The 12,449-nt window shown below is 40.9% G+C and overlaps 2 protein-coding genes across 2 annotated transcripts in view; one reads left to right on the top strand and one right to left on the bottom strand.

Moving 5' to 3' along the window:
• The window catches only part of YIPF4 (Yip1 domain family member 4), a 216,640-nt gene extending 215,669 nt beyond the window's left edge, over positions 1–971 (bottom strand). Inside the window, exon 1 of the mRNA XM_078648575.1 lies at positions 798–971. Within this exon, the coding sequence (XP_078504701.1) occupies positions 798–864 (67 nt within the window). The 5' untranslated portion in view covers positions 865–971. The remainder of the gene's footprint in view (positions 1–797) is intronic.
• Positions 972–1,950: 979 nt separating this feature from the next.
• Positions 1,951–12,449, top strand: part of MTR (5-methyltetrahydrofolate-homocysteine methyltransferase) — a 454,402-nt gene continuing 443,903 nt past the window's right edge. The window contains exon 1 of the mRNA XM_078648574.1: positions 1,951–2,200. Within this exon, the coding sequence (XP_078504700.1) occupies positions 2,155–2,200 (46 nt within the window). The 5' untranslated portion in view covers positions 1,951–2,154. The remainder of the gene's footprint in view (positions 2,201–12,449) is intronic.

Raw genomic sequence — 12,449 nt, 5'->3', positions numbered from 1 at the left:
ATCTTTCTGCTCATTTTGTGGCAGCCTCTCTTATATGTATACAGGCTATTTTATACTGTGTGCAATTAGATTTAAACCAAGCTTTCCTACCAGAACAACCACAGTTTTACTTGTGTCTTAATCATTTTATATAGTTACCTGCAGTCCTGCAAGCTGGAAATGAAATGCCTAGAATATACTTACATACAGTGCATTTTGTTATTTTAGCCACATCTCTCCGCCGTCGTACTCACCATTCCAGTTATCATACCCTTTAGATTCGACCGCTGATCTCAACCCCCTGTTTGTTTACTTATGAGACTTGGAAAAGGTGCCATTCGCATCAGTTATTTCCAAACGCTTGTACACCCCGTGATTAGCAGGCAAGTAGGGGTGTACAGACGTACTGCATTGTGTATATGTATTATTGAATAGAGTAAAAGGTGACATTAAAGTTGTTATGGTTTTGATGTCAGACAGAAAGCCTTTACTGGTTTCCACAAGGAAGGCAATTACAACTACCTGCGTTGCAATCACTGACAGTCACCCGAGGACAGATCTGACACCGCCGTACTCTAACGAACCTAGCCCCACACCAGTAGTGTGTTTAGGAAACGAAAGTCCAGGCCGCAATCCTCCTGTTACGTCCATAAATCGGTTAACATGAGTGTTATAAGCTAGACTGCGCGAGAAATGTAAATAATACAAAATAGTACAAAGAAGAACTTTAAAACAGGCAAAAGGCCAGAGGCGCTGCTTCTCGCACAACTGCCTGGTTGGAAATGGTTCCCTGGTAGTAAGTACTGAGCTTTTCTCACCTGCTGCCTCTGCTGATGACACGAAGGTGAAGTCCCCGTTGTGAGGTGGGTATGCAGGGGGCTGCATGATGTCCTCGGGCTCCACAGCCCCTCTCTACAGCTGGGGGCTCGTCTGCCTCCCTGGCCCTGCCTCTGCGTCTCCCAGTGACGTACGCACAGGGGCGGGTATCTGCTGCTCTGTTTCCGCCTGCGTTTTCGTGTCCACGTAGCGACAATATATTTGGCTTCCTAGTAGCGTATAAAGGTATTTTAGATGATGAGAGATTTAGCATATTTATTATAACCTTTTGATCATTAGATACAAAGTGATAGATACTTTTAACATACACTATTCCTGCATTGATCTATGTAAAGTGAAAAGAAAAATAATCACCTTTCATCACACATTGCCTTCCTTTATACTGACTTATTCTTTACTACATACTTTAACCGTTCAGATGTGCGACGGAATGCACCACTTAAAGGTGGTCGCGCTCATACGCTACATGAATCGCGCAGTCCGTTTTCCATTTCACTGGCGAGCAAGTGTCACTCACTTTATTCATGGTTATGTACCGCCTTCAATGACAGCCTGCTTCTTGTTTGAAAAAAAGTTTATTTTTGATAACTCGGACCTTTTCGAAAGTGACTTCGTCAGCGTCTGTTCGTCACAACACAAACAAAAACATGAACGAATCTAAATTGGTTTATATTAGCCTGATTCAAGGTGCCAGCTTGGTTTGAAGAAAGTCCACATGAAAGCTGTATATACAGTACTAGAAACTGAGATTTTAAACAGTGCAACATTATATAGAAACGTAACTCGCAAGTACAATTAGAAATATAATCGCACATAGCTAAGAAAATGCGTTTTTCTCCCATTTCCAGCACATTCAAATTGACATACTCTGAACGTTGTCTCAATTAACATTAAATAGTTATCTCCTTTAAAACTTTATGCTGTAACGAATCACGAAAACGCTCTTTACAGCATTAACAAAAATAGGTTATTTAAAACCAAAATGTTGTGTCGCTTCCGGGATTATGCCACTAAAAAAATTCACGAATTATATGCGCGCGCTAGTTGTTACGTGACGTTATGTAGTTTAAATCCTGTTCCTTTGAGTTCATTCTATTTTGGAACTGATGTCCTTCGTTTATGTCTACACACAGCTGGCTCTTTCCAAACACTCACACGAGTGCACCGGGTGAATGGGGCGGCTGATTTTGGAAAAGGGCTTTCAGTCTTCCGCAAGAGGCGGGGTTTGGCTCTTGTTGTGGAGGCGTGGTTTCGTTCCACGGGGAGAGAGGCTTCGCAATCCTGTCTTCTGTTGTTCGGCAGGTGTTCCTTGGTGGCCGTCTAAATCTTTCCTGCATCATGTCTCCCACCATCCATGGGGTGCATCACGGCTGTGGCCGACCTGGTAATGCCCGCGCCTGCTTCTTTCTTTGCTCGAACGTGTGTATGTGTGAATCATCTTGGTTATTCATTTCTCTCAATCTTACACTGCCCCTACCCCCACACGTGGACCGCAGCTGCTATTTGCAATCACTTTGGCCGAGAGGGTGACGTATGTGCCTGAAGCTTTAACTCTTTCAGAGCAATGCTGAATAAAGTATGAGGGATCTCTTTGGTACCTCTATACAATTATCTATTGATCAATGCCTTATATAGTTATATATTCCTTTCTGGACCAGAATAATACTAAAACAATAATCGCAGCAGTCAGTTGTAACGTAGACTTCTTATATTTAAATAAGACATTTCTGCTATGAAAGTTGTCCATCACCAGTACTGTATAGAGAATAAACAGGCCACTAAATGAAGAGCCATGGAATAACTGAATAGATGTCACACACTTATGGACAATCCAGAAATCTTTAATATAGTCCACTAATGCAGGTCCACTAATGCAGGTCCCAAGTATCAGTACACTGACTGATCTCACAATGACTTAGATATTGGATGATAGTAAAAATGCCCATCCCAGCAGATCTCTTCTCTCTCCCTCCATCCATGCTGCAATACAATACCTCGTCATTTGTTTTTAAGATGAGAAGTACGCCAAAGAAGATTGTACTTAACCAAATGTAGACTTCACTTACTAGCAGAATTGTTGTAGAGATTTAAAAAAAATGTCAAGATTAAATAGCTTATCCAGTTTTGATCTTGAAAAGATGAAAGCAAAGCTACAAATTTCAGAAAAGTAAAAAGAAAAAAAATATTGTTTTGTCCAGAGGGGCTTCCAGGGTGCCATGGGCCCCAATATATTTTTTACCAAAGCATAGTGTTTCACCTCGTACAACTTAACATGCAATTATGAATTAGCAACTTTGTATTCAGAGCACGTAATGAATTGAAAAATATAAAAAGATCAGGCAAAAAAACAAGCAAAAACACAACAAACCAACGGGGACAAAAAAATGAACAATTTGCCCAATATTTAGTGTAAAATTGTGTTTTACTTCAAGAGTACGGAATGCCTATGCCAGTGACAATATACCCATATCCAAAAAGGGCATAAGACACATTATATAACTAGGAAATATAATTAAAGTGCCCAGTGTCCTTGTGCCAGACCTTCTTGGCTGGCTAGAGTCGTAAATCTCCCGTCTCGCCCCAGGCACTCACAGACACCTGCACACACCAGACCGCTTTGGCTGGACTCAGTTGGACTTTTTTCGGCTCTGACTGACAATGACGATTCTCCGCGCTGATGTTTGTGAGAAAGTGCCATCTTTCTTGCATTGGTATGCCCCCACTTTTTTCTGAACTGCTGATGTGCTTTGACTGAGTGTGTCCTGAGCTCCTGCCAACCAGGTACCCAGGGCCTGTGTTCCTTCCCTAAAACTGTATTGAAACTAAAACCCAATTGACATCTCTGGCCACCTATCAGCCCCTAGTAAATGGTACCCTAGGTACCCAGGGCATGGTGACCAGAGAAGACCCCTAAGGGCTGCAGCACACATTGTGCCACCCTTAGGGGCCCTGTACCCTGACACACACACACTGCCTTTGCAGGCTGAGTGTCTAGGTGCAGAACTAAACAGAGAGTCAACATGGCCCACATCTCTTTGTGCCATGCCCACAAACCCACTGCCCTGGCATACCTAAGTCACCCCTCTAGCTGGGTGCCCTATGCCAGTGGTGTGGGCACAGGTGCATGAGCCCTGTGCCCCTACAGTACCCAGGGCCATTCTTGGGCACTGTAAGTGCAGTGCTGCCATTAAGAGTATATGGTGCTGGGAGGTCGTCATTACGAACTACTCAGCACCATAGTGGCTGCACAGAAGACTGAGAAGTTTGGTATCAAACTTCTCAGCACATTAAACCCGCACTGATGCCAGTGCAAGATTTAATGTAAAATACACGAGAGGGCATCTTAGAGATGCCCCCTAAAAGCTAAACCTGCAATCCACGCCTGGACTGAGAGGCTGCCTAGGCTGCCACGCAGCAGACATGTTGCTGGACCGCTGGGTGGAGAGTCCCCCGCTCTCCTGGGCCTGCAACAATGCACATCATGGGCGAGGTGCTAGGTCTCCTCCCCCAGGATGGGCAGGGGGAAGCTTCAAAGGCCTGCCGCCTCTGTGAGCTTCTCCAGACCAGTTGCTGTACCCAGCAACTGGCCCCACCAGTCCACTATATCTTTTGATATAAAATAATTGGCATGGAGTTCAGTCCTTGAGAGTGTGAAACCTTTTGCTGACTGAGTGTGTTCAACAAATGCTTTACACTGTCCTCTGGTACTGCCTTACTGCTCGACCAAGCTACCACTTTAGAGAGTAAGGTCACACCTGGCTTTAACCTCTGTTATACCTCTGGGGAGTGTGGACTCTATACACACTGTACCTTACTTTGGTCCAGTATATATAGAGCCACTTTCTCGCAATGTTCACTCTCCAGACTACCCGACAAGAATCCGAGCATATCACCAGTAATCACACTTGCCCATATTCTGCACTAACACCTCACAGACATACGATGCATAGTTTGCTAGTGATTTTCTTCGATTCTAAATCATGGTTTTGTTCCTATATGCTGCAACCTGTCTCAAAGTGCTCTAACATGGCTGAAAAGTGACAAGTTAGTACAACACCAAAAGCATAAAAAAATTCTATTCCAACACTGTACTCTGCTTTTTCCTACATTCACTTCAGTTTCCCTTATTTTCCGCTTCTCTCAAAGTCCATGCTTCCACTACAGCACTGTGCCCTTTAACTGGTCTGTCTTTCTGTAGACCCTTTCCCTTTATTCTGCACATCTCTATTTCCATACCTTTTGTCCCTCCCCATCTCTTTATTGCTCATCCTTTCTGTCCATCTTTCTATACCTCTCTTAATTCTTCTGTCTTACTTTCTCTTTTTTCTCTCTTCATCGCTACCAAATAGATAAGGAAACAGCTAATGGGAGACAGCAAAAAAGAGAGCGTTTATCCTGGATGTGTCTAAGGAAATAAATTGGTGCCAGAATGTGAAATGGGAGAAAGAATTAGCCAAACATGGCTTGCTCAAATGACCTAGCCTTCATCACCTCTCCTGCAAGTACAGAGCAGCAGAGGTTTCAATTTGTCTCATGTCTGTTAAGAAGCTCAGTCCACTCTTTTTGAGGTCTCATGAAACAGCACATTTCCTGTTGCTTGCAAGACATTTTGTTTACGTAAGGGCCTTAGAGCCAGCCTATTGCTTACCGTTCATTCTCTTCATTCTCAGTCTTATTTGCTGTAACCGCATGCTGACTTCACTTTGGATTAATTTTCAGTTTGTGTGTTTTTCCTGTCCCTGGAGCATGGACCATGTACAGTTTCTGTTCGCCTTTGTCATTACTTTTTACTTTTCATCCTCTCCCTTTCAACTCTTTGGTGCAGCATAACAAATGGCCGCAGGCTGTTAGCATTGCTTTTAACGATGATTTTAATATAACATTAATGGCTTTGTGCTACCACAATTAAGTAATCACAATTTTAGTTTGTTACAAAGTGCTTTCATGGTGCATGTGTCATGATTTATAGGATGACTTGGCAACAATTAAAATGTTTATGCAAAAAACTTGGTGTTTTAAGTTGGTTTAGGTTGCCATGATTACAGATTGGATAAATCATTCTAGTGTGAAAACATGCCATTGGAGATTTTTTTTTTTTTTTTTGCCTCTTTGCCCACTCTTATTGAGCTTTCTTTCGTATCTTAATATGTACATTGTAACAAAGATTACCATACTATACAATGACAAGCAATACAATACCATACTACACAACACCATACCATACAATGAAAAACCATATCATACTATATATACAGTGACATACCATACCATGGTGTACAATGACCTACCATACTGTGCAATGACAAGCCATACTGTAGCATACAACACCATAATGACAGGCCATACAGTACAATAAGCCTTACCATACTGTACAATGACAGGCCTATCATCTTATAGAATAACAAGCCATAGCATACAATACCATACAATGAAATGCTATACCATACCATACAATCCTATACCATACCATGACAAACCAACCCATACCATTCAATGACCGGCCATACCATATCATACAATACCATACTACAGGCCATACCGTACCATGTCTTACTGTACAATGACACGCCCTATCATACTCTACAATGTCAGACTGTACCACACCATACAATGACATACCATACCATACAATACAATGGCAGCTCCTACCACAGTATCCATTGACTGACCATACTATACTATACAATGTCAAGCCATAACATTACACACCATACTATCCAATGACAGGCCATATCATACTATACAGACACAGGCAATATCATGCCAGTCTCTACAATCATAGGCCATACCATACGTTACCACACTTTACAATGACGGACTATAACATACTATAATATACCAAACCATACCATCACAGGCCATATAATACAATGAAAGGCCCTAAAATACCATACTGTACAATGACTGGTCATACCACACCATACTATACAATGACAGGGCATGCAGTATTATACAATTACAGATTATACCATACAATACCACACCATACATAACAAAGGTAGGCCTTACTACACCATGCTATTATATCCTATGAAGTACCATACCAGGCCTTAGGACTACAGGCTGCACCATGGTAGACCATACCATACCATATAATTAAATACCATATCACTCTACACGATACCATAATGTACAATACCAGTCCATTCCCTTCAATGCCAAGCAATGACAGCTCATACCGTACTGTACAATTACAGGCCACGCCATACTTCAGAATGATTCCATGCTATACAATGATATCCCATACAATACTATACCATACCAATCCAAACTATTCCATATAATGACAGGCCATGCCATTCAATGATAGGCCATACCATACTATGTATCACAGGTCGTCTTATGCCATGTATGACATGCCATGCCATACCATGCCACACCTTAGAGTAACCACCCATACAGTAGTATACAATGACAACCCATACCATACTATTCTGTATATTGATGGTCCATACCTTACCACACCATACAATGACAGGCCATAGCATGGAATTCTATACCATCACAGGTGTTCCATAGTGGGCCATTACGATACCATAGCAGGCAATACCATGTATGACAGACCATACCATACCATACAATACCTTACTATAAATGACAGGCCATACCATACTGTAGAATGACAGGCCATACCATACTGTAGAATGACAGGCCATACCATAGTTTTCAGTTACAGACCATACAATACCATATAGTAACAGGCCATTCTATACCATACTATACAATGACAGCCCATACCGTACTATACCACACATAGCATCCTATCTTATAGAATGGCAGACCACACCATACTATAAAATAACAGTCCATGCCATACTATATAATGACAGGCCATACTGTACTATGCAATGAGAGATCATATACTATACAACGACAAGCCATTCCATACCATACCAAACCATATGCAATGATATATCATGACAGACCATATTCCACTGTACAACGACATGCCATACCATACAATGACAGGCCATGCCACACCACATCATACCATACAATGACAGGCCATACCATACTATGCAGTGACCTGCCATACAATACCATTCTATAGATTGTGAGGCCATACCATAAAATGCAACACAAGCCATACCAGGCTGCACCCTACCATTCAATGAAAGACTATTCTATACCATAGTATACAATAACATACAATGACAGGTCGCACCCTACCATACTATACGATGACAGGCAATTCTATGCCATAGTGTAGTATACAATGATAGGCCATATCTTGCCAAACCATACTGTACAATGACATGCCGTCCAATACTATACAGTGACAAGCCATTCCATGCAATACTATACAATTACAAGCCATTGAATAGTATGGTAGGCCATATCGTACAATACTATACAATGGTATACCATGCAATGACAGACATACCATACCATTTCATTTACAGGCCATACCATACTATACTATTCAATGACAGGCATACCATACCTTACAATACCAAACTATACGACGAAATAACAAACAATACAATATACCATGCCGTACTTCAGAATGACAAACCATACCATGACAGACCATACCATACCATACTATGCAATGACAGGCCATACGTACCATACCATACTATAGTTACATACCACACCATACAAAAGTTAATTATATATATATATATATATGTATATATATATATATATATATATATATATACACATACATATACACAAAAGTTGTACAACATATCTAAAAAAAAATTGACAGAGCCAATAGATCTCACATAGTGGAGACCTATTGGCTTTGCTAATCCTTGTTAAATTTTACATGCACTTGTACTGGCACATTTACAATAGGGAAATCAAATGTAAAAGTACCATAATGCTAATAAAAACCATATTTGGGTGAACCGCTCAATCCTGATATGGGCCAACTTGAGAGCCCTGTAGCAGCAGTAAAAGACCAATGGCCGAGACAACTACCGCAGCCATGCTTCTGTTGCAGGTCCCCCCTCATTCCCACCACGTCTGTAGTGGCTGTATGAACTGGGGAGAGCTACCTTTATAACATGAGGAGACTTGATCCTTCAATGTCTTGTGGGTTTGTTCAACATTCGTGCTGGAGGGCAAATTTTAAGCCTGATTTTAAGGCTATCCCCATACAGAATTTACTTATAGTTTTACATCTAACTATTTTACATAGTCAGTGTTTACCATGACAATCTAACCTTGATCCAGCCCTCCTGTACCTGTGTTGGTAACATCAGAGATATTTAACCCTTCATACCAGAACAGTCGAGCTTTAACATGGTATGGTAGCTTTGTAGGTTAAAGTAACCGTCGCTGGTTGCCAGTTAAAAAGTGTATGAAGTTCAAAGCTCTATGCATCTTTCATAAAATCCTTCACAAGCAAGGAGCATCCAATCTAGCTGCCTTGATGCAATTATATGTGCCTACCAGAGCTTTACACTCTGCTTATCTGAAGCCGGCCTTTATACCTCGCCCTATAAGAGCCAGAATGGAAGGATGTTCTTTTCGAGTTCTGGCTCTGATCTTATGGAACTCTGTGGCGCCAAAGCCAAGAAAGATCCATAATCATTGAAGCTTCCGGAAACAGTTGAATACCTGCCTGTTTTCAGTCTAGGTTGCATCTTCTGCTTTGCCTCACTTGTGGTCTGGGCTGGAAAGCCCCTTTTCTGGGGGCAGCCACGCACTTTAGAAATCTTTTTAACATAACATAGATCAACGTTAACAATCTTCGAGTGTAAGATGCATTTCATAGGTTGGCATCCTGGGATAGTGAGCTAGCTTATTGTATTCATAGTCATGTTGCAGTTGCATACTCCTATAACCTTAGGCTGTTTTTCAGTATTTAATGAAGAAAAAATGGAAAAACCTGGCTGTCGATTTATGAACCGCTATTTATTTTGGCGAATCAATGCAAAGACCATCAGTTCTTTCGCTTCAAGTGTAACAAATCACACATATTCAAATATTAGACATCTTCATAAAATCTTTTTGGTCATTTCTGACTTAGATGCACATCTGATATACCAAACAAATCATAATACACGTAAGTGCATACGTAATACAGAACAATGTGCGACAAAACAATATACAATTATTGATAACATACAAAGGAATAAGACACTGTACAAAATTACACCAGCAGATTGTTAATAACATGAAGCAGTACCAATGAGTCCTGTAATTTAGACTAACTTTGTAGGACTGCTACCACATGGGAAAGGTGCTACTCTGTCGGGTCTATTATTTCTAAAACTCTCTCCAGAGGTTTAAGGCTTTCACAACTACCCTTTGTGGTACAAAGAATTGGAAATGCCGACGTGTTTCCAATCCCACGGTGGACTCACAGGATTTTCATCAGAGCTGGGACCCAGTGTACCCTGAAGATTGAAAATGGAAGTGAAAAATAAATAGTCTACACCGTAGGACAACCTTCTCTAATGCTCTGTTTGAGCAGCTGTTGTTAATTAAAAATTGGCAGTACCCGAGACTGTGATGATGCACTTATTGTGCTTCTCAAATCTTGCAGTTGTAGCGTTTTTAGAATCTAAAGAGACCAGGGTAATTGGTGTCAGAAGGGCCATATCAGCTACATTGTATCTTTCAAATATTCAGATTTATTGTGCACACTCACAATTGAATTCAGCAGGAGGAAACTAGAGTTATAGTTTCAAAGTTATTTGCGGGTTTCTGTCTGTCGGTGAAGTGTTCAACGTCGCGGGGCAGAGGTAGCGCTTGCTATAATAGATAACATTTAACCATGTTTTAGTTTTTTGGCACATGTTTTTTGGTAACTTATACTGTTATGGGAGAACAATTAAGCACTTACTTTAGCGCGCGTACGTTCATGACAGAATGGGGCTGAAGATTTACGGTGTTAAGGTTATTTGCGCTCTCAATTTATTGGGTGCAGCTTTCAATTTCGCGGTTTAGTCACTGCGCTGACTAGAACAACAGATCAATGAACAAATATTTTGTTTCTAGCTAGTCGTTGCTGTGCAGTTTATGACAAAGCATGAAGATCTTTCGAGCACTTACTTTTAAGCGCGTGCATTCTTGATATTTAAATGACACGTTCGAAAAGACGGGACATTTCTCTGTGAGGAGAGTTCAGGGACAATTGAATCTCTTGTCTCGACTTTAAATGAGTGCCGAATATTGAAGAAATTGAATGTTCTGTTCAACTTACTTGGAAAGCTTCTTTATGCCGAATTCTACGTGAATCTTCCAACTGCTCCAGGCAAACAATCTCGGTTTCTGACTTCAAACTTTTCTATATCCTGTTGTACAGGAAGTGTAGAGGGCATTTTTAACTGAGGGATTGTCGGATTTGTAGTGTCTTTTTGCAGAGATGCAACTTTACACTGATAGTCAGAAGGTCTCTTGTTTTATATGAATGCGTGACGAGCGGTTGAACAATTCGCCTTGTATAATGTCATTAGGATTGCCGCTAACCAGTTGCTGGCAATAACCTGGTTTCTTGCATGAATTTGCGTTTTTTTTGGGCAGGGTAATCTCCAACTACATTCACTGTACCAATATATTGGAGAGTGTCAGAATCAATAACGTTTTTTTGAACTTTTTTTGAGATCTAAAGACCAGAGCTCGTTTTCGAAAATGGGTGCACGCTCTTGTACAACACAGTTTCCAACTGTTTTAATCGTAATGTTGTGTTGTTGAATGTCAGCTTGTTTCCAGTTCTTTAAAAAAAAAAATTATGTTTGAACTGATGCGCACATCTGCTAGATTTTCCAAATGTGCGTGCCAGTCAGCAAGGGATTTGATTATTTACAGAGGGCTCAGCACAAAATTTGGTGCAGCTCAGGCATTTCGTTTAGGCCGTTGTTTACACAGTTGTATTTTAAAATAAGGTAGGCTTCTTTCTTTTGCAATAACGTTCCTACATCACCTCCTCTGGGGGGTGGCTTAATTCCTGACAGTACTGTCCATACAAAGTCCTTTTCGGAGTGTTCTTTTTCAATAAAATGGGGTACCATTGGCGCAGTTGACACTTTTTGCTTTATCCTGGAACGATGTTGAACAATCCTTTGATTTATCTGCTAGTTGTTTTGCCAATATACAGCTTTGAGCATGGGCACATGATGGCGTACACAACATTCTTAGTTTTACAGTTAGTTAATTCATTGTGTACCCATTTGATGGAATAGTGTTTGAATTCGTTACCTTCCATGGTATTAAGACATGCGGAATAGGTGCCACATTTATGGTGGCCTTCCACTGGTTTTAAGTTCCATAAAGTTCTTAGATCGGTCTTGACTTTGGGATTTCTCAAATCGGCAAGTATAATCTGCTGTCCTATACTTTTTGGTACATTCAAGGTTGGTAAGTAGATGCCAATTACTCAAAATCGCATTGCGAAATTTGTGGGTGTGCGGACCAAATGTGGATACACATACTAACTTGTCTAATGGCTTTTTAGTTTTATTGACAAGCAATTCTTCCGGCGTTGTATACCATGCCCTTTTTGTCGCGAGTTTTCTTTGGGTAACCTCTTTCTTTTAATTCTTCACACAAAATTTCTGCGTGAACCTTGAAATCCTCTTTGCGGGCGCAATTCCGCCTAATCCGCAGTAGTTGGCTGTGTAGCAGATTGTCTTTAAGACTTCGGGGATGAAAGATTCGATAGTGTAGGATTGTAT

The sequence above is a fragment of the Lissotriton helveticus genome, chromosome 6 (genome assembly GCF_964261635.1).
Source record: "Lissotriton helveticus chromosome 6, aLisHel1.1, whole genome shotgun sequence".
Classification (NCBI taxonomy): domain Eukaryota; kingdom Metazoa; phylum Chordata; class Amphibia; order Caudata; family Salamandridae; genus Lissotriton; species Lissotriton helveticus.
This window is presented reverse-complemented; position numbering and strand designations above follow the sequence as displayed.